Consider the following 23,618-nt stretch of genomic DNA (forward strand, 5'->3'; position numbering starts at 1 on the left):
GCAGCTGACATCCAATAAGGAGACCAGCAGGGTGGTGGGGTAGGGCTGTCTCATTTGCAGTACTAGAGTCCAGGGTTTGATTTTCACCAGTGACACTGTCTGCATGGAGTTTGTATTTAATGGGTGCTATAACAGAAGTGGATGTATACCCCAACTAAGCGACAGTTTGTTTAAACCCTATGTATAATAAAGAGTTGCCATACCTTTTTTTTCACGCTTTGTTGTATTTCAATACTGCTGATCACCTGCAGCCATTTTCTGTCTCCATGCATGTACTTCAGCAATGACTGCGTTGACTGTCTCCTGTTGGTGACAACGGTGGACAATGCTTGGGTAATGTATGGTGAAAAACCTAAAGCATGTGTAATAGAGTGACAACAAAGGAGCACAATTGGGAGATTGGGACAGAGCATTGTCAGCCTGTAACAGGAATTATCTGAACAAGGACCTTCATGGCAGGATTAACAGGTCTTTTTAGTGAAAAGCATCCATGTCACATGGGGATGCATGGATTAAGGCTGGCCACTTGGAAAAAAAAAAGCTTCTTTAAAGAGGATCTTGCACCATAAAAAGTTTACTTTTTACCACTTCCGCTCTGGAAGGTTTTACCCCCTTCTTGACAAGAAAATTTTTGCTATTTAGCACTGCACTATTTTTTTTTTTTTATATATATATAATTTTTTTTATTTTCTCTTATACAAGGGTTCAAACAACATGTACAACAGTACTATTACTAAAAAGGTTTAAAAGCTACTTTAACTAGTAGTTGCACAGTCATGCAATGCTGTACCCAAACAAAATTTTATATAATTTTTTTTCTCACAAATTTGCGCTTTTTTTTGGTGGTATTTGATCACCACTGGATTTTATTTAAATGGAAAAAGACCAAACATTTTGAAAAAACAATATTTTTTACTTTCTGCTATAAACAAATACAATAAAAAGATTTTTTTAAATAAATCAAATTTCTGCTACGTTTGTGGTAAAAAAAAAAAATCCATATAAATGTATATTGATTGATTTGCGTGAAAGTTATAAAACTATGATATATAAACTGGATTTTTTTTTATACTACAAATGGCTGTGATCAGTGACTTATAGTGGGACTGTGATAGTGCTGCAGGCAATTTGACACGAACGGACACTGAGTGGGAACTGACTGACATCACGAGTAACTTTAATATAGTAATCAGTGATAATACTATACTGTCACTGTGCTAATGACACTGGTTGGGAAGGGGGTCAACATCTCAGGGTAATCAAGGGGTTAAGTGTGTGCTTAATAGGTGTTAAGGTGTGCAAAGTATGTTGCTTGTTACTGAAAATCCTTTTGTTCCTTCTCTCTGCTTCGAATGGATAAGAAACAGAGATTTCTTCCTCTGTACAGAGTCATATGTAGATTGTCAGCACAGGGCTTTGGGCTGTGATTAAACACAGCTGATCAGCAGGTCCTGGCCATGAATCACAGCAGAAGGTGGGGATGCGCACGCGCCCTGTATCTGGATGAGATCAGAGACTTACAGGAACGTCACTGTGCGTGTACTGGCCGCCCGTCCATAGTACATTGCATTGCAGGCAGGTGGTCGGTCCTTAAAGTGTTACTAAACCCACACCAGTAAAATCAGTCTGCATATGCTGTAAAGTATGCTTGTTATACTCGCTGTGGAACCTAAGGTGTTAATCCTCTGCATTGTGTAAAATGGATGTTTGATCCTGTGTTCTCTGATCCTCCCCTTCTTCTATTGTTCCAAACCCACATGCTGATAGTACAGAGCCTTGGGGCCAAGCTGCACATGCCTAGTTTTGGTGTGCATTGCTAGAGAGGTTTTTTTTTCTTGGGAGAGTGCACGGGATCAGCACAGAGCCAATCAGCACTGCCCAGACAGAGGGTCAAAGGTTATGCAGCCTCATAGGACAATTGGGAGAATGAAAACTCCTACAAGCTTTAACCAGTGCTCTGCTGGACACTAATAGAAGTCATAAGACTGCTCTAACTGCTGATGAGAAAAGATATTTAGCTGTTTATATTTACTAAAATAATTGCATTTCCATGTTGTTTGTACTGTGGGAGACCAGATATAGTGATTGCAGGGTTCTGAGTTTAGTATCACTTTAAGTGGCTAAGTGTGGCCTTCTTCTCTTTGTTTAAATGACTAAATATTAAAAATGTACCGGTGAGGGAAAAAAAGGTTGGATAATACTTTGCCCTGGCTTCTACCTGCAGCACTTCTATGTATGCTACATTATGGAGACCTTGTCTTATCTGGTCCTTTTACTAAATATGTACAAAATAGGTGCATGTCTTTGTCAGCATTCATGTAGTTACTTTATGCCTATTTCAAATCTAATTTTTTTTATTCAGTGTACCAACAAGGGGCCACATTTAACAAGTGGGCTTTGCCTGGGGTGCATGGAGTCAAGGTCCACTTTAAGGAGGCCATAGCATAACTGACTTTTAGACATTTTTTTATACTGCAGTACCTCTTGAAAACACTTCATTAAACCCCTTTGGTTATGAAGATTATTTTATTCTGCATTTATTGTGAGCCCGTCACAGGAAAAACGATATTAGTTTATAAATTCCGTTGTGTGAATGGTGTTTTCTTACAGGCATCTTCGTCATTTTGTAAAGTTTGTGCTTTTATGGAATGACAGGGATGTGGTGCTTTTCCTGTTCAGAACAAAGTGACTCAGCTTTAGTCCCTTTTGTAGTTTGTATATCACCTCTATAATAACCTTGGTAACTTTATAGAGCTATAAACCGTTTTTTGTTGGGGGGATTGAGAACATAACAATACAGAACATCTGACTTGTTATGACCTGAAACTTAATCTAAAATGAACTAAAATCAATGTTTTGTTCTGTGGTTGGTTAATTGCATCAGTATGCCTGGATTCAGAATTTTACTGCTGCAGGCAATTGCCTGGCATTAACCGGTAAACCATGCCCAATATGGGGTGCATTTAATATCCATATGGTGGGCTGTGTGTACAGTACAGAATGCAGAATTCATATAGAGAATTGAAATGGACAAATAGGGTGACCCTGCAGAAAATTAGAGAAGAATTATGTCTTTTAAAGCATACCTGGGCAATTTTAAGTGGATTTCAGTATGAAAAAAAGCACATAGCTGAATTGCAAATGCAAATCTGGACTCTTTCTGTAACCTGACTCTGCCTGTTCTACCAAGCCTTCCTGTTGGACAGCAAGGCTGTCTGCCACATTAAAGCGACCCTGTTGTGTTGTGTTTTTCTTGTCTGTAGATGTCGTCAGGAAACACCTTGGTGACCATGGCACCATACTTCACCTCGTCCACTAAAATGGTTACTTGTCCACTAGAACTGGCCCTCGAAAGTCCACTGGAAAACAGACCCTTCAGGGGCCACCAATCCAGGAGTTCCTCTGCAGCATGCTAGTTCCTCCCTCTGACCTCATGTCACCATTGTAGTATGTCATAGAGAGAAACCAGGGAGGCTAGATTAGTACTCAGAAGTGTCTTTCCCAGTGGACGTCCAGGCTTCAGTTCTAGCAATTGGAACAGTATTCGCTAGCGCAGGCACTGAGAACTTATTTCTGTCTTCTACTGGTAAAAAGACTTTAAAATAAAAATAATCACAACAGGGTAATTTTAAGATGTATCTAAAGCCTTTTTTTAAGTTTGGTGAAGGGTTAAATTGACTGTCAGATATTTATTGCAGCCTATGTCTTCTTAGGGAAACTTAGACTAGCCGTACATGTTAAGATTTCTCAATCAACTTCATGGGCTGCAGAAGAGAAGTCAATAGATTCCACCTGCCAAACTCAACAGAGGAGCAGTGGCTGTAAGAACACCTGAGCAGTGACTGCATATGATTGACTGCAGTCGCTGTTCAGCTGGGATTTTTTTTGTCTGGCTCTGTAGTTTTTCATATTGAAGTCTGCTGAGCTAGGTGATGCCAACAGGGCCACCTACGGCTTGAATTTTGACCAATTCAGCAGGAATTGGCCAAAATGTAAGCCGTGTATGGCCAGCATTAACTCTACTTTTTGTCCTGGTGATTGTCACTGGAAGAGTAATTGAGAGCAAGTCCAAAATTTCAACTTGAACCTAGAACAGGAATAGAGGGGAATTCTTCCTATGGGGAAATTTGTTTTGGTGATCACTGTCCAAAAGGGGATTTCTCTCACATTATAGGGGTTTCCTTTCCGTTCCTGTTGTGTCTACAGGACAGCATGCAAATGGAATTCTCCCAAGTTAGATACAAATGACAAAAAAAGAAAGAGGAGTTTTAACTGTTTGCAATTTCTCCCTGTGCCTGCCTGGGTTTACTCCGGTTTCCTACCACACTCCAAAGACATGTTTATAGGTTAATTGGCTCTTTTCGAAATTGGCCCTACTATGTGTATGTATTAATGTGAGTTCAGGATCTTAGATTGTACGCTCCATGAGGGCAGGAACTGATGAGAATGTACAATATATATGTAAAGTGCTGTGTAAATTGATGCTGCTTTATAAGTACCTGAAAAAAAACAACTTTTCCCTACTCTTATCTTAGCTAAACGTTTGCAGGAACAGTTGGGATTATGTGCCAATAAAGCACATGATGTAGCGGCCCAAGGTGGTAAAAGCTCTCCATAGATTTGTGCTGGAAATGCAAAAGGGGATATGTTACACATTTAATGGGACTGCCCCTTGATTGCACCCTTCTGGAAGAAATTCTGTGAATTGATTCTTCATATCACAGATATGCAGAATAAACTTACATCTGCCTGCCGTCTATTCTACATCTCAAATTACTCTCTAGGCAGATACAAACTGTCCTTGACAAAGCACCTACTGGACGCTGCTAAATCTTTGATTCTCAAATTAAGGAAGTCTTCCAATATCCCTGCGATTAGGGATTGGATTCGAACTACGGTATAGACAATATTTATGAGATGGAATAGACAGTAGTCATTGCACAGGAGCAAACAAAGAAATTCCATAAAACCTTGACTGCTTGGTTCCTATTCCAACTCTGATGAGTATGCTAAGCTAACTACCAGGTGATTTGATCTCTAACTGAATGATAGTAACTGAACACGCTGGACTTCTGTCTAACCTTTGACCCTATCCATTTTAATTTTTTGTTTTTATTTATTCTCTCTTTATGGTTTATATATTACGTTTACAAGTATCACAAGTATCAAGTGTTTAATCTGCCAAAACAGCGTTGCTCCTGGACACACTGGCAGTGTTTTTTTTTTTTTGTTTTTGTTTTGTTTTTTTTCTACCTGTGTATGGACACACAGGTTACCATGCAGGGGGGTTTAGAGGCAGAAAAAAAACAAATGACAGATGCCTCTAGTAGCAGCTAAAAAATTGTCCAGTGTGCATGAGACCCTAGGCATTTTTGCCCAGGTACCCCAAGGCTGATATAGAAGATTTTTTCAAAATTGTCTGCAAAAGTGGCAAATAACTTTACAGATCAATTTTATCAGGATTTTCACTTTTCATTCTTTGTTTTAATAACCGTGCATGGAAAATATCTTAGCAGAAGAAATATTTATAGCTTGTACTTTGTTTTCTTTTTTTTTCAGGTACAATTGGGTACAACCAGAGGAACAGAATTGACACATTGATGTATTTACTGGCATACCCGCAACGGCCAATGGTTAAAACCAAGACCATTGAGCTTATAGACTTTGAAAAACTTCCTGCAGGACAAAATGCCACAGTGGCAGTGATGAGCTATAGTGGGTACGACATTGAAGATGCCCTGGTATTGAATAAAGCTTCTCTAGACAGAGGTTAGTACCAGAAGTGTTTTGTAGTCACCTTTTTCACATTAACTGATTCAACCCTGAAAGCCAAGCTTCCAACGACATCTAGTACCATCTAGCCCACTCCTCCCACCCAGACTTTTCCTAGTAAATCCTTTTCATTTATTGGATTTTAGTACTTATAATCGTGGAGGCTCAATATGACATGTGGGCATTGTGGGCCTAGGAACACCTTATCTTCAAGACTGACACCCACCCATCAAGGCAATTTTATATTTGCATAATTGTTCAAAAGGAACCAACCCATTGCTTGCATCAGGGCCAAGGGTTCTTTAGAGGAGTACGAGACCCGATACTATGATGTTTTCAGGACAGTACCCTGCTGGCCCCTTCCACTAGCCATAGTCTACCTGCATTGCATAGGGAAGCACAGAGACCAAATGATGACATTACTGTGCCTGAAATAAGGTATGTATTGAAACACTTTTTATTTCAAAGATTCATTAGCACACCGAGAACCCCCAAGCTTGTCTCCCCAGTCACACACAAAGGTGGCTGATGTTGAGACAGCTTGGCTGCTGGAGGTGGTCTTCCATGGCTACAAATGGGGCTTTCGCTCTGACCCTTTTCCTTAATTTACTACCTCCAATGTTCCAAATGCACAGATTAGCAGATCTCCATTAAGCCCTCTCCATTCTTCTAGACCAAGGTGTCATTGCCCCAGTTCATGTGACAGAAGGTTCCAAAGGTTTTACTGAATCTTGTTCACCATGTCCAAACCCAAAGGGGGCATTAATCTCCATGTGGACAGCAAAGCTTTGAAATTCGTCATTTAAAGTCTGTAAAATTACATGGAATCTACAAGATCTGTTATCGCCTCCCTTCACCAGGAAGAGTGTCTGGCTTTTGTGGACATTAAATAATCTTGCATACATGTCTCCATCTTTCCTGCACATCAGCCATTCCTACTGTTTGCTGCTGGACCTCTGCACTATCAGTTTGTGGCCTTGGCCAGAAGTATCAGTCATTCAAGAGAGTAGATTGACAAGGCTGAAGCTTGAAGTTCTGGCCAGAACAGGATCCAGACATGTACATCCCAGGCATAGTCAATAGCCAGGCAGACTTCTTAGTCTACAGTGTCTGGATCCAGAGGTGTGGATATTTCGGTGGCTCCATTGAATCAATACCCAACCTGATTTTTACCTTTCCATCCCTGAAACTTCTTCCTTGTCTGCTTAAAAGATTGACCTGGAACGCATTACAGTGGTCCTCTTTGCACTGGACTGACCCAGGCAGATTTAGTAAGTTGAGCTGGTCAGATACCTAGCAGATGCCCTGTGCTTTACTGGATCTTTATGATCTTCTATCTCAGAGGCCAGTTTGCTATCCTGCGGCACGGTTGCTAGCTTTAGCTGCATAGACATTAAAGTCCTGGTTCTTTTGTCCATTACTTTTTTTCAAAGAGTAGTATATTACAGTCATATGATAGATTCAGTTGACCATTTAGTACAGTGTAACCTAAGTGGGTACAACAATTGGTTACAATTAATACGCATAATAGAAAAATACACTTGGTTTGTTAAGTGACAAATCTGTCCCAGGCCTATGGCAAACTTTGAAAATCATGCTACGCTAAGGGAATAACATAGGCTTAGGTACTCAACGGAATAACGTAGTGTATTTATGGGCAAAATGTAAAATCATATTTTTTTTCCACATTGTATTTTCAGCCTACTTCTATTAATCTGAAGTCTTGAAGTTTGTAACACATTAACTTCCTTCAATTCCATGACACATATTCATTATGCCCTGTTGATAAGCAGTCCTGTGTCACAGAATTCACAGAGCCTGCCTTCTGAACTACAGAGGTGCTGAGAGAAGTAGTTTCAGGAAGTGGAATCAGTACAGGGATCACAGGTTGCAGACAGAAATGTACCATGAGATATGTAGTCCTTAGAAATCGGCAGATGAGAAATTGCAAAGCATGCAGGGAATCCAGAGAGTTGTGGAAAGAGATGGCCAGCAGACAGGCAGAACTCACAACATAAAAAGTTTTTTCAAGTATGCTTATATTGGTTTGTCAAAAATAACTGTTGTTTGTATTGCTATTATAATACCAATGTTATAAACTGAAAGTGTATGATGTGACCATAGATTTCTTTTTAATAAGAACACCACCTGAAAGAATCTTAGGTTGGAGAACCCATTGTCAGTTTCTAAATGTGGTTTGGGACTTTTAAGAGCCTCTCTCTCAGCCACTGCTTCTTTTAGAAGACTGATTCCCTTTTGAGTTCCAACATGAATCCACAGGAGTGCTCTAGTGTCTTGTTCAAGCTTGTGGTCTCAAGGATCAGATTCAATACTTTCCTGTCAAAACATGTTATTCGATATATGAATGCTTCTTGAGCTGTTTCCCACATTTGCAAGGTTGTGACCTGACCTTCTGTATGTATGATCTCTAAGTCGTACTGAGTGGACCTTGAAGTCTCATCTGAGCTGCAGACAGTTCCTATTTTTTTTTTCCTTGGGCCTGTTAGTAATTGTTTTGTGGTGTTGCTCTTTCCTCAGATGTCCCAAAGATTTTAAAGGACAAGTTCACTATTCGTAACGTGCTACACCAGTATTCAAGATGTAACATGTTACTAAAGAAGCAGCATACTTTTGGTACTGCTTTTCTACATGGCATGCTTGTAGTGAGAGGGGTTAGGCTGAGTACACGCGACTGAACCGGCCAATATTTGGACTATGTGTACAGCTGTCCTTCTGACAGAAGCTGGTCTAAGTACCGAAAAAACTGGAAAAAATGTGCACCTACCTTATTAATACAATACTAGTTTGACACTCTAAAGTATTTTGAAAATACCTCATGTGTTCATGTTTTGTGTTTAGCAGAAAGCCTTTATTTGTTTCACTTTAAGAACACACACTCATAGTAGCGCAATGAGAAAAAAGTTGGTGATCTGAAGACCGGCTTTTGTCGAAAGGACATGCTGGAAAACCAGCTTCTGATCAGCACACGCAGCCAATGGCAGTGAGTTCTGGTGTGTTCTAGCGGGGTGTTCTGTCAGAACACTAAGGCACAGTGGGAGAGCTTGCTGGGCCGAACAAAAAAAACCTGAATGAGTGTACCAGGCTTTGTTTTTTGCCAGTATCTATACCTTCTATAGGTTGCAGTATAAAACCAGAAAGTTTAAGACTTCCTGTGTCCTTCAATGGACTTCAAGAAATGGCTTTTACAGTGAGAACAAATGTCCCATTTCCCTGGGGCAGCAGTAAAAGCTTGTAATACTGTGATTGTGCACATGTGTAACCCTCTGCTTATGTTTTTTTTTAGCTTAAATGCAAGTGTAATTTCCATGCAAAAAACTTGGTGTACATAAAATAAAAAGTAACTGCCACCTGCTATACATAGTTGAATAAGTATAGGAGATAGCAGTAACTGAAGACACCAAGATCGATTGGACACGCCAGACAGCTCTTGCCAGCTAAACAAACTCAAAGATGACACATACACACAGAAAATCAAGCTTCACCACTTCTCAACAAAAGAATGGCACCTCCAATTACCATCACTGAATAGACAGACGCCTCCATCACATTGTTCTATGAGATGAAACCCGGGGTCCAGAAACCTAAATAAAGGCCTCCTTTGCTCTCAACACTCCTCTGCCTAGTGACATGTATGAGGACGGCACTACTGCACCCCCAGCACACCATACAACTTAAATATAACTTTTGTTGCCCAAGAAAGGATCTTACAGCACAACGCAAAGACACCTAAAAGAGCCATGTGGATGTACACTGCCAAACAATGGGCCATAGAATCAGCACAGTAGACAGTGAGAAACAAGTTTTAATTTTCCTATGGGTTCTGTTGTACCAAAGAGATGAAAAAAAGCCCACTTATTTAATTCCTGTTGTATCGACTGAGCTGCAAAGGAGAAAAGTGGGTAACAGCAGACGTTGTAAGATACATTTCTGGGAATAATTTTACAGCAGCCTGGCAACCAATACAACCATCTTGTCTAAGCAAAGAATAAAAGGAATAGCGTGTGCTGTGTATAATAGTGGTGTAAAGGTGATCTGTGCCTTTTTGACCAGAGCCTAATTTATTTCTCACTAATTACTAGTTCCCCCTAAACCTCTGTCCAATTAGCTTGTCAGTGATAATGGAATTTGTTTTGCAAACAGTAAATGGTAACATTGTTAACAGACTGATGAATGTGAAACCTGAATAGAAGGCAAAGCTAGAATCGCATGTTGCATGGACCTCTAGTATAGTGTTTTCAGTGAGCTCATTGAATTGTGGTCACAGTGGTAAGATTGATGTAATTTTTCATGTAACCGTCACATGTTAATAGGGTTGCTCCACTGTATTTCTGTCATATTAAGATCTCCTTTAAACAGGCAATTATCTCTGAGGCCAAAATCATCAGATTTGTGTTGTTGGGGTCACGGGTACAGTACTGTGAAAACATTATAGGCAGATGTGAAGAAATGCTGAAAAGTAAGAATGCTTTCAAAATATATATTTTAATTTTATCAATTTACAAATTGTAAAGTGAGTGAACAGAAGAAAAATATAAATCAAATCAATATTTGGTTTAACTACCCTTTTGGCTTTAAACCAGCATCAATTCAGTTCATCCAGCTCTTGAGGAATCACAAAGAAGCGGGCAACGTTGAGGACCACAGATGCAGTGGGCAGCCAAGGAAACAATTCAGCAGATGAAAGACACATCATGCTTACTTTCCTTCAACATTGGTAGATCTACTGTCTGGAGAAGTCTGGACAGAAGTGGTATTCATGGAAGAACTGCTGCTAAAAAGCCATACATCCGACATGAAAACAAAACTACGTGACTCAATTATGCATGAAAACATGGAACCGGGGTGCGGAAAAATGGCAGCAGGTCCTATGGACTGATGAGTCAGAATTTGTAATATTTGTCTGCAGCTGGGGGCAATTTGTTCGTGAAGGGCTGGGTAAGTGTCTGCAGGCAACAGTGAAACCTGGTGGTGGTTTCTTGCAAGTTTGGGGCTGCGTTTCTGCAGTTGGTTGTTTGGCCAGGATCAATGGTGCCCTCCATACTGAGAGATACAGGCAGATACGTATCTATCATGCCATACCATCGGGGAGGCATGTGATTGGTCCCAAATTTATTCTGCAGCAGGACAACGACCCTAAACATACATCCAATGTCAATAAGAATGATTTTCAATGTGAAGAACAAGGAGTCCTAGAAGTGATGGTTTGGTCCCCACAGAGCCCTGTTCTCAACATTGAGTCTGTCTGGGATTAAATGAAGAGACGGGAGGATTTGAGGCAGCCTACATCCACAGTAGATCTGTGCTTAGTTCTTCATGATGTTGGGAACAACCTACCTGCTAAGATCCTTCAAAAACTGCATGCAAGGGCTGGTACTAGACTATTTTGCGCCCTAGACAATACCAGCTACTTGCACCACCCTCCACCCCCCCAAAAAACTAAAACTCTGAAACCGTAGAAAATATTAAAACAGCTTGTAGTTTGGGTGACACAGGCCACAAATCCCCCCCAAATCAATCCTGCATATACCCCCAAATTTCCCATCCTAGAACAAATCTTACTCCATGCTGCCCCAAAACTCCCTCTGCCAGCACAAATTCCCTTCCCCCAATCCTCCCTCTTGCACAAATTATTTTCCCACACAACCCCCCCTCTCAGCACAAATGCCCCCTAATCACCCCCCCATATTTTCCCTCCTAGAACAAATCTTACCCTGTCACCCGCAAATTCCCTTTCCCAGAATAAATGCCCTCCCCACTTCCAGCACAAATCCCTCCCCAAATCACCCTTCCTAGCATATCCCCTCCTAGAAGAATTCTTACTCCCGTCACCTCCCAAATTCTCACTCCCAGCACAGATCTGTCCTCCTGGAACAAATCTTCTGTGACCCCCAAATTCCTGCCAACAAACCCCCCCCCCCCCAAAAAAAAATGACAGCGTGTGGGCTGTCTCCCGGCTCCTCCTCAGCTTGCGGGCTGTCTCCCGGCTCCTCCTCAGCTTGCGGGCTGTCTCCCGGCTCCTCCTCAGCTTGCGGGCTGTCTCCCGGCTCCTCCTCAGCTTGCGGGCTGTCTCCCGGCTCCTCCTCAGCTTGCGGGCTGTCTCCCGGCTCCTCCTCAGCTTGCGGGCTGTCTCCCGGCTCCTCCTCAGCTTGCGGGCTGTCTCCCGGCTCCTCCTCAGCTTGCGGGCTGTCTCCCGGCTCCTCCTCAGCTTGCGGGCTGTCTCCCGGCTCCTCCTCAGCTTGCGGGCTGTCTCCCGGCTCCTCCTCAGCTTGCGGGCTTTCTCCCGGCTCCTCCTCAGCTTGCGGGCTGTCTCCCGGCTCCTCCTCAGCTTGCGGGCTGTCTCCCGGCTCCTCCTCAGCTTGCGGGCTGTCTCCCGGCTCCTCCTCAGCTTGCGGGCTGTCTCCCGGCTCCTCCTCAGCTTGCGGGCTGTCTCTCGGCTCCTCTTCAGCTTGCGGTCTGCCTGCCGGGCTCCTCCTCAGCTTGCGGGCTGCCTGCCGGGCTCCTCCTCAGCTTGCGGGCTGCCTGCCGGGCTCCTCCTCAGCTTGCGGGCTGCCTGCCGGGCTCCTCCTCAGCTTGCGGGCTGCCTGCCGGGCTCCTCCTCAGCTTGCGGGCTGCCTGCCGGGCTCCTCCTCAGCATGCGGGCTGCCTGCCGGGCTCCTCCTCAGCTTGCGGGCTGCCTGCCGGGCTCCTCCTCAGCTTGCGGGCTGCCTGCCGGGCTCCTCCTCAGCTTGCGGGCTGCCTGCCGGGCTCCTCCTCAGCTTGCGGGCTGCCTGCCGGGCTCCTCCTCAGCTTGCGGGCTGCCTGCCGGGCTCCTCCTCAGCTTGCGGGCTGCCTGCCGGGCTCCTCCTCAGCCTGCCGGCTGCCTGCGGGCTGCCTGCCGGGCTCTTCCTCAGCTTGCGGGCTGCCTGCCGGCTGCCTGCCGGGCTCTTCCTCAGCTTGCGGGCTGCCTGCCGGGCTCCTCCTCAGCATGCGGGCTGCCTGCCGGGCTCCTCCTCAGCATGCGGGCTGCCTGCCGGGCTCCTCCTCAGCATGCGGGCTGCCTGCCGGGCTCCTCCTCAGCATGCGGGCTGCCTGCCGGGCTCCTCCTCAGCATGCGGGCTGCCTGCCGGGCTCCTCCTCAGCATGCGGGCTGCCTGCCGGGCTCCTCTTCAGCATGCGGGCTGCCTGCCGGGCTCCTCCTCAGCATGCGGGCTACCTGCCGGGCTCCTCCTCAGCATGCGGGCTGCCTGCCGGGCTCCTCCTCAGCATGCGGGCTGCCTGCCGGGCTCCTCCTCAGCATGCGGGCTGCCTGCCGGGCTCCTCCTCAGCATGCGGGCTGCCTGCCGGGCTCCTCCTCAGCTTGCGGGCTGCCTGCCGGGCTCCTCCTCAGCTTGCGGGCTGCCTTCCGGGCTCCTCCTCAGCTTGCGGGCTGCCTGCCGGGCTCCTCCTCAGCTTGCGGGCTGCCTGCCGGGCTCCTCCTCAGCTTGCGGGCTGCCTGCCGGGCTCCTCCTCAGCTTGCGGGCTCCTACTCTGTGGGATTTTTGTTGAATGTTCTGATGACAGGTGCTTTTTAACACACCAGACCAAGGGTCCTCATTTAAAGAAAAAAAATGACAATTAGATTTGGACATTAGTCAAATGGCTAAAATAAAGATCCTTAGGGCCCATTCACATCTCTTCAGTCCATTATATTGCATTAGCCAAATAGGTTAACGTGTGTTAAAGCGATATTAAAGGTTCATATTTTATTTTTTGTAAAGTAATAAACATGTTATACTTACCTGCTGTATGCAGTGGCTTTGCACAGAGCAGCCTGGATCCTTCTCTTCTCAAGTCCTGCGCAGGCTCTCCTGGCTCCTCCTTTCTGTTTGGTGCCCCCACAGCAAGCAGCTTGCTATGAAGGCACCCGCTGCTCCATGTGTCCTTTCACACATGGAGCCGCAGCGTGGCCCTGCCCCCTATCTCTCCTCATTGGCTGACTGGTAGTGATTGACATCAGTGGGAGCCAATGGCTCCCGCTTGTTGTCTCAGTCAATGAGGAGGCAGAGACCCGTGACTACCAAGGCTGCCGTACACATTGATGGATCGCGATGGGCTCAGGGAAGTATTAAGAGGGCTCGGGGTACTGCTGCACACAGAAGGTTTTTTTTTACCTACATTCATAGAATACATAAAGGTAAAAACCTTCAGCCTTTACAACCACTTTAAGGCATTCCATTCAATGATTTGGCTTCCAATGCATCACAACTGTGGTTGAAAATCACATGGAACATTTTTCTGATGCAGTGCACCACAGCACATGATAGTTGAAGGAATGCAACACAGCTGTGTTCCTTCAAAGCTTCGGGGTGCCATTGACAATGAATGTCTTGCCTCCTATTGCAGTTACACTTGTGTTAAAGCTATCCATAAATGTTTGCTTTCTCTCAATCAGCTTTTATTGCAGAAAAGACATAAAGAATCTTTTCTGCAGTAAAAACCTGCCTGTCAGCAATTTTCTTTGTCTTTAATTCCATTCTTAATTCAAAAATTGAAAGGCTTAATTTTATAGTAAACAATTCAGGGCAAAGTACAAGTTTTGGAATTTCTCTGATTACAGCATATTTATACTGTATATTTTGAATTTAGGTGTTCAGTTTTTTTTTTCATGTACAGACTAACAGAAGTAAATGAATTCCCCCTCTAGGCTTTGGACGATGTCTCGTTTACAAAAATGCAAAATGCACTCTGAAGCGCTACAGCAATCAGACATTTGATAAAGTCATGGGACCCATGTTGGACGCCACTACACGGAAGCCAATATGGAGACATGAAATTTTAGATGCGGATGGAATTTGTTCACCAGGTAAAGAATTCAACTAGCACATAAACCTTTGTGCTTTAATCCAATATCTCTTCTGTGTGAAAAGTCTATGGGTAAAGGAAATTCTTCACATGTGTGAACGAACTTCTCTTATTTGCTATATTTGTCTGTTAATGTAAAAAAAATTACCTTTTTTTCCTGATAGAAATTGTGTGAGCTAGTAACTACATGTGCTCTGTGCCTGTGCGGCTCTATTTCCAGCTATTTCTCTGAACTACAAAACGCCATCTCACATTAAGAGGAATGTGAGAAGTGTCCTGTAGTCCTGCCCTAGGGGTGACAACACTGTTCCTCCATAGATGCAGGACAGTAGGTGAGCTTGATCACACTAGGACAGGAAAGGTGATTACATCTTTGTTCTTAGGTTTAAAATATATTTTAACCCTTTTACTGCTGTCACTATGATAACCATTGCACAACATTAACAGGATGTAAATAAATGAACAGCTGCAATTTGTTCAGTGGAATGATACTGTGCAAGATGTGGTATCTCTTAAGCAACCAGAAGAATTAGTTTATTACATTCAGATAACCCTGGTTTTTTTATGAGTTGCTGCACATTGCTGTTCTTTATTATATATACCTAGTATATAAGTCTGTTACATGCATAAAGCCAAGGGAGCTTACAGGAGCTTCAAATCCATACAAATTATACCAGTAGTATACCAGTTAAATCATTTTGCATTGACTCGTTGCAATCAAAAACTGTTTACAACAATTAAAGGCCTTGTGCACAGCCTGCGTAATAACATTCCTGGGACCTGCTACTGCCTTGTGCAGCTGCGCATTGAGATGCATTAGAAGAGGTAGTTGTGTAGTAGGGGTTATGGAAAGAACCTACGTGCTCACTGATGTGCGCTTCAAATGCACACTACCTGTGCGTGGAGTATATGTTCGCAATCCATGTGCACCGCTTACAGCCGATTCTCCTAATGTATCTCAATGGATAGCTGTATATGGGGGCAGCGGGTCCCAAGAATGTCATCATGGAGGCTCTGCTTGCTATACATCTATGTGCATGAATCCTTAAGCTATAACTGCACTAGGAAAAAAAAAAAAAAAAACAACCCCAATAAAGATATAATATATATAAAAAATACACACACACACACTATATGTACAAATGTGTGTGTATATATGTATGTGTGTGTGTATATATGTATGTATATATAATATATATATATGTATATGTACACCTTGCTAGTACTGGGCTGGACCCCCTTTTGCTTTCAGAACTGCCTTAATTCTTCGTGACATAGTTTCAACAAGGTGTTGGAAACATTCCTCAGAGATTTTGGTCCATATTGACATGAGTTACTGTTGCCTTTTTATCATCTCGAACCAGTCTGCCCATTCTCCTTTGACATCAACAAGGCATTTTCGTCCACACAACTGCCACTCACTGGATATTTTCTCTTTTTCGGACCATTCTTTGTAAACCCTAGAGATGGTTGTGTGTTAAAATCCCAGTAGGTCAGCAGTTTTTAAATATTCAGACCAGCCAGTCTGACACCAACAACCATGCCTCGTTCAAAGTCACTTAAATCCCCTCCTTTCCCCATTCTGATGCTCGGTTTGAACTTCAGCAAGTCTTCTTCACCATGTCTAGATGCCTAAATGCATTGAGTTGCTGACATGTGATTGGCTGATTAGCAATTTGTGTTACCAAGCAATTGAACAGTATAACTAAAACAAAAAAGTGGCCGGTAAGTGTGTGTGTATGTATATTGTGTGTATATGTTTGTATATTGTGTGTGTTGGTGGAGTTAATTTGCTTCTATCCCCACTCAGCACCTTTCAAGTCCTCCATAACCCTCCCTCTCTATCCTTCTCTTCTTTCGAGGCTCACTGCATCCGGCTGTTTTCTCCCATTTCTCTATGGATTGCAGTGAACTATTGGCCTCCTGGACCGGTGTCCCGCTTTCTTAATGATTTCTCCACCTGGCTACCCTACTTTCTCTCCTCTGAACTACCCACTATCATTCTCGGAGATTTTAACATCCCTATTAATGTCAACAACCCGGCTACATCCCAACTCTTCAACTTATCCTAATCTTTTGCATTAGCACAGTATATACAGTCCTCCACTCACTCTGATGGGAATACATTAGACCTTGTTTTCTCCCATCTTTGCACTTCCTACAACTTCACAAACACCCCTTTTCCTCTCTGATCACAATCTCATCACCTACACAGTGTCCTCGTCTTGAAACACCTATCCCTCCAAGCAGCAAACAATTACCCGCAGAAACCTTCACAACTTGAACCCTGCTCCTTTCCACTCTGCAACTGACCAACTCTATGACAGAATCTCTCCCCTCTCCTGCCCTGACATGGCCACTACTGTCTACAACAGTTCGCTTTTATTCACATTAGACTCACTTGCTCCTCTAACAACACGAAGCATCAGGCCCCGACCATTACAACCGTGGCAAATCTTAAACGACATAGCTCTGCGCAGGAGTGATTGTGGCGTAAAACCAAATCTCAACAAGCATTCACCCTATATAAATCTGCTTTCTTAACATACAATTCTCCCTCCATGCTGCCAAACAAGCCTATTTTGTCACTCTTATTAATACCTTGTCATCCAGACCTTGTCGTCTCTTCTCTACTTTTAACTCTCTGCTTTCTCCACCTCCACCCAGTACCTCACTCACTGCTTACGAGATTGCAAATCATTTCAAAAACAAGATTGACGCAATTTGTAGGGGCATCGCCACTGCACAGACATCCATCCCAGTTAGCATACCTTATAATAAACCTCCCGCAACACTTTCCTCTTTTGACCTTGCTACTACTGAAGAGGTTACTAAGGTTTTCTCAGAAGCCCATCTCACTACCTGCCCCCTGGATCCTGTCCCCTCACAACTACTATGGTCACCCTCTTCTTCTGTCCTATGCTCCCTCACTCACATCTTCAATCTTTCCCTCTCTAACGGTGCCTTCCCCTCCCCTCTAAAGCATGCACACATCACTCCCATACTTAAAAAGTCCTCCCTGGACCCCACCAACCTGAACAACTTAAGACCCATCTCCCTGCTGCCATTTACCTCTAAACTCCTAGAACGCTTAGTCTACAATCGCCTGAGCTCCTACCTCACTGACAACAACCTTCTTGACCCTTTACAGTCTGGCTTTCGCTCACTACACTCCCCTGAAACTGCCTTACTAAAACTCACTAATGATCTACTAACAGCTAAAACCAATGGCCACTACTCCATTCTCTTACTACTTGACCTCTCTGCGGCTTTTGATACCGTTGACCATCCCCTCCTCCTCAAAAAACTCCACTCTCTTGGCCTCAGAGACTCTGCTCTCTCCTGGTTCTCCTTCTACCTATTGCAGCGCTCCTTCAGTGTTACCTATAACGCTGCCTCCTCCTCTTCATTCCCTCTTTCTGTAGGGGTCCCTCAAGGTTCTGTCCTTGGACCCCTTCTCTTCTCCATCTACACCTCCTCCCTTAGTCACTTGATAAACTCCCATGGCTTTAAGTACCATCTCTATGCTGATGACACACAAATCTATTTTTTTACCCCTCACCCCTTCAGTCTCCTCTCGCATTACTAACCTACTAAGTGACATATCGGCATGGATGTCACTCCACTTCCTCAAACTCCATCTTTCCAAAACTGAGCTCTTAGTATTCCCCCCAGCCCGTGCCCCCTCCCCTGACTTCTTCATCAAGATCAATAACATAATCAGTCCCTCCCCTCATGCCAGGGTACTAGGTGTAATCCTAGACTCCCATCTGTCCTTTCACCCCCAAATCCAATCACTGTCCAAATCTTGTAGACTTCACCTCTGCAACATCTCCAAGATACGCCCGTTCCTAACCTCGGAAACCACTAAGCAACTTATTCACTCCCTTGTTATATCTCGCCTTGACTATTGTAACTCCCTCCTCATTGGCCTACCTAATCGTAGGCTATCCCCTCTTTAGTCTATCATGAATGCTGCTACCATACTCATGCACCTTACTAACCGTTCTGTATCTGCCACCCCTCTTTGCCAATCCCTCCACTGGCTTCCCATTGCCAACAGATAAAATTCAAAACATTAACAACATATAAAGCCATTTATAACTCTGCCCCAAATTACATCACCGATTTTGTCTCTAAATATCACCCAAACTGTACTCTCCGCTCCTCGCAAAACCTCCTGCTCTCTAGCTCCCTTGTCTCCTCCTCCCATGCTCGTCTCCAGGACTTCTCCAGAGCTTCCCCCATTCTCTGGAACTCTCTACCCCAATTTATCAGACTATCGCCTACGTTGCTTACTTTTTAGGCGATCTCTGAAAACCTATCTCTTCAGGGAAGCCTATCCTGCCCTCAGCTAATAATGGAATCTTCTACTCCTCCTACCATTCCATCCCCCACAGTTACTACCTTTTTGTACCACTAACCCCTCCCTCCTAGATTGTAAGCTCCAAGGAGCAGGGCCCTCAAATCCCTCTTGTATTGAACTGTATTGTTGCTGTATTGTCTCCCATTATATTATAAAGCGCTGAGCAAGCTGTTGGCGCTATATAAATCCTGTATAATAATAATATGTAATATGTGTAAGCAAAAGTGTGTGCGTGTGTATATATATATATATATATATATATATATATATATATATATGTGTATATATATGTATGTATATATTACATACAGTGGGGATCGAAAGTTTGGGCACCCCAGCTAAAAATTTGTATTAATGTGCATAAAGAAGCCAAGGAAAGATGAAAAAATCTCCAAAAGGCATCAAATTACAGATTAGACATTCTTATAATATGTCAACAAAAGTTAGATTTTATTTCCATCATTTACACTTTCAAAATAACAGAAAACAAAAAAATGGCGTCTGCAAAAGTTTGGGCACCCTGCAGAATTTATAGCATGCACTGCCCCCTTTGCAAAGCTGAGACCTGCCAGTGTCATGGATTGTTCTCAGTCATCGTCTGGGAAGACCAGGTTATGTCAATCTCAAAGGTTTTAAATACCCAGACTCATCTGACCTTGCCCCAACAATCAGCACCATGGGTTCTTCTATGCAGTTGTCTAGAAAACTGAAACTGAAAATAGTAGACGCTCACAAAGCTGGAGAAGGCTATAAGAAGATAGCAAAGCGTTTTCAGATGTCAATATCCTCTGTTCGGAATGTAATGAAGAAATGGCAGCCATCAGAAACAGTGGAAGTTAAAGCAAGATCTGGAAGACCAAGAAAAATATCAGACAGAACAGCTCGCAGGATTGTGAGAAAAACAATTCAAAACCCACGTTTGACTGCACGATCCCTCCAGAAAGATCTGGCAGACACTGGAGTTGTGGTACACTATTCCACTATAAAGAGATACTTGTACAAATATGGTCTTCATGGAAGAGTCATCAGAAGGAAACCTCTTCTACGTCCTCACCACAAAAATCATCATTTGAACTTTGCAAATGAACATATAGACAAGCCTTATGCATTTTGGAAACAAGTTCTGTGGACCGATGAGGTTAAAATTGAACTTTTTGGCCGGAATGAGCAAAGGTACGTTTGGAGAAGAAGGGGCACAGAATTTAATGAAAAGAACCTCTGTCCAACTGTTAAGCATGGGGTTGGATCAATCATGCTTTGGGGTTGTGTTGCAGCCAGTGGCACAGGGAACATCTCACGAGTAAAAGGAAAAATGGATTCAATAAAATTTCAGCAAATTTTGGATGGTAACTTGATGCCATCTGTGAAAAAGCTGAAGGTAAAGAGAGGATGGCTTCTACAAATGGATAATGATCCTAAACACACCTCGAAATCCACGGGGGATTACATCAAGAGGCGTAAACTGAAGGTTTTGCCATGGCCTTCACAATCTCCTGACCTCAACATAATTGAAAATCTATGGATAGACCTTAAAAGAGCAGTGCGTGACAGACAGCCCAGAAATCTCAAAGAACTGGAAGACTTTTGTAAGGAAGAATGGGCAAAGATACCTCAAACAAGAATTGAAAGACTCTTGGCTGGCTACAAAAAGCGTTTACAAGCTGTGATACTTGCCAAAGGGGGCAGTACAAGATATTAACTCTGCAGGGTGCCCAAACTTTTGCAGATGCCATTTTTTTGTTTTCTGTTATTTTGAAAGTGTAAATGATGGAAATAAAATCTAACTTTTGTTGACATATTATAAGAATGTCTAATCTGTAATTTGATGCCTTTTGGAGATTTTTCCATTTTTCCTTGTCTTCTTTATGCACATTAATACAAATTTTTAGCTGGGGTGCCCAAACTTTCGATCCCCACTGTATATGATGTAAGCAAATGTTTTTGGTAGATTCATGCATTTTGGGTTGCGTTTTACAGTTTCCCTATGTCCTGTTTCAGGATCTACTTTTATGATGGCCACCTGGGCATTCTTGTGTTCAAATCAGTCAGCTGCAGTGCCTGCACTGCTAAGTCTCTATCTCACTAAAGCTAAAAATCCTGCTGCAGGGAATGCCTAAAATGTGAGCTGACTGGCTGAATTTGAATATTTGAATTGACTTGTGCAGCCCTTTTTGTTTCTTTTTTTTTTTTTTTTTTTTTAAACCAGTGAGTCAGACATAGAAGCAGCAAATAGGTTTATAAGGAGCATGTTGTACACTAGTGGTGTATGATAGCCTGCACTTTGCCATATTGCAAGAAAGCAACTCGTTTTTTTTTTGTTTGGTTTTTTTGTTTAGTTTTTTTCCTTTCTTGTGTTTTTGTTTTTGTTATAGAAAATGCAGGGTGCAAGTTGAAGTGGAGAGGTCATTTTTAATAATATTAATGTACAAAGTGGTTTGAGTTAGCAATTACTTGTGTTCATTTTGTTTTCCCAAAGTTGAGTTTTCCTTTTAGTTTACAAATTGTCTAATTGTGCCCATTTCTGTGATCAGGAGAAAAAGTGGAAAACAAGCAGGTCCTGGTGAACAAATCCATGCCAACTGTCACCCAGACTCCTCTAGAGGGCAGCACTGGGCCACAGCAACCACAATATAAGGATGTCCCTGTAACGTAAGTCACTTGGAGCTATTGTCGACTTTTGTTTTTGTGCACATACACAAAGACTAATGCAAAAATATATTGTTAAAGGTACGCCTATGTACTGCCAAATTGTAAATTTACATGCTTTAATTAGAGGATGAGGAGGAAGGTGTGTGTGTCAGACTGAGTTAAAATTAATGATGTCCAGCAGAAAGCAGGTTAATAGTGCCAAAGGATGTAAACTCTGTGCTGGACAACATTTTTTTAAATATAGCAGTTTTTTCAGCAGCGTTTAGTTTTTTTTGTTTTGTTTTGTTTTTTTCTGTTAGCCTTTAAAGCTGTATTAAATCCAAAATCAAGCATTTATTATATTGCAGCTTATCAATTTTTAGATGTGCTGGCTGCATTCATTTCCTTTTTTTAGGCTTTCTTTCTTTTATTTTCATCTGGCGATCCAGCCAGTAAGTCTGTTTTTCCAAGAACAAGCTCTCAAGCAGAATGCATCAATAAAAGAGATGGGACAACACATTTAACACTAGTAGGGGTACTTCCAATAATCAGCTTTTATTTATGTAAAACCTTTATAAACTGTTACAGTGAACAGTTTTTTTCCTTTTGAGACAAAGTATTAGCTGGGGTTTGGCTTTAATTTTTTTGTGCATTTAGCCACTTTAAGCTCCTGAAGATTTTACCCTCTTCATGACCAAGCCATTTTTTTGCTATTTAGCACTGTGCTACTTTAATTGGTAATACATGGTCATGCAACACTGTACCCACATTAAATTTATATCATTTTTTTTCACACAAATAGAGCTTTCATTTGGTGTTATTTGGTCACCACTAGATTTTTGTATAATTATTATATAAATGAAAAAAGACCAAAAATTAAAAAAACAAACATTTTTTACTTTCTGCTATAATAGCCAATAAAAATAATAAAACATTTTAAAAACCAGTAAGTTTATATTGATTGGTTTGTGTGAACGTTATAGCATCTACAAACGATGATATATGTACTGGAATTTTAATTTTTTTTTTTTTTATACCAGTACTGGTGCTGATCAGCAACTTATAGTGGGCCTGTGATTGTGCGGCGGGCAATCTGACACTAACTGACATTTTGTGAGATCTGACACTGACGTCTCCAGTGACACTAATACAGTGATCAATGCTAATACTATACACTGTCACTGTACTAATGACACTGGCTGGGAAGGGGTAAACATCTAGGGGCCATCAGAGGATTAGCTGTGTGCCTAACAAGTGTAAAGTGTGTAATGTGTGCTGCTTTTACTAAGCAATGTGACTGGTTTTACTCCCTGCCTTGCAGGGAAAAGAAAAACAGCCACGTCGCTGCAGTTTGTAGAGTGTTGATAAACAACACAGGGCTCTCTTCTGTCATTCGCTCAGCTGACCAGTGTGTCCTGGCCATAAATCATTGGCTGATACTCGCTGATTTGGTTTGTGCTGTAGTAAATGTCAGCACAGCCGGGGAGGCGGCCTTGCACGCATGGCCCCCTACCCGGAACTGCTGGACCACATTTATATACATTTGATCTGCCGCATAGCGGCCGCACTGTAGCAGTAAAGCTACATTAAGTGGTCTGCAAGCAGTTAAATCCTCAAGTCCAGGGAGCGCGCGGCGATCGGCGGTGCGCTGTTTCCCTCGGACACAGCGGATCACCGATCACGGAAAGAGCCGAAGATGTCGGCTCGGTCATGTGATCAGCTGTGTCCAATCACAGCTGATCACATGTAAACAGGGAAATGCCGGTTATCGGCATTTCTCTCCTCTCGAGCTGTCACGCTGACAGCTCGAGAGGAGAGATGGTAATCGGCTTTCCGCGGAGGGGACATGTACACTGATCATCAGGGCACTGATGATCACTGTAGCCCCAGCAGTGCCACCTGTCAGTGCTCGTCAGTGCTCAACAGTGCCCATCAGTGCCACATCAATGCCACATATCCGTGCACATGAATGCCACATATCCGTGCACATCAATGCCACATATCAGTGCCC

The 23,618-nt window shown here is 43.0% G+C and overlaps 1 protein-coding gene across 1 annotated transcript in view; it reads left to right on the plus strand.

Annotated features, from left to right (window-relative positions):
• Positions 1–23,618, plus strand: part of POLR3B (RNA polymerase III subunit B) — a 139,361-nt gene that overhangs the window by 80,169 nt on the left and 35,574 nt on the right. Inside the window, exons 20-22 of the mRNA XM_089671194.1 lie at positions 5,560–5,769; positions 14,456–14,614; positions 21,511–21,628. Of these exons, the coding sequence (XP_089527320.1) occupies positions 5,560–5,769; positions 14,456–14,614; positions 21,511–21,628 (487 nt within the window). The remainder of the gene's footprint in view (positions 1–5,559; positions 5,770–14,455; positions 14,615–21,510; positions 21,629–23,618) is intronic.

This window comes from Staurois parvus, unplaced genomic scaffold (assembly GCF_062004578.1).
Source record: "Staurois parvus isolate SC_StPar_1 unplaced genomic scaffold, SC_StPar_1.0 ptg000101l, whole genome shotgun sequence".
Classification (NCBI taxonomy): Eukaryota; Metazoa; Chordata; class Amphibia; order Anura; family Ranidae; genus Staurois; species Staurois parvus.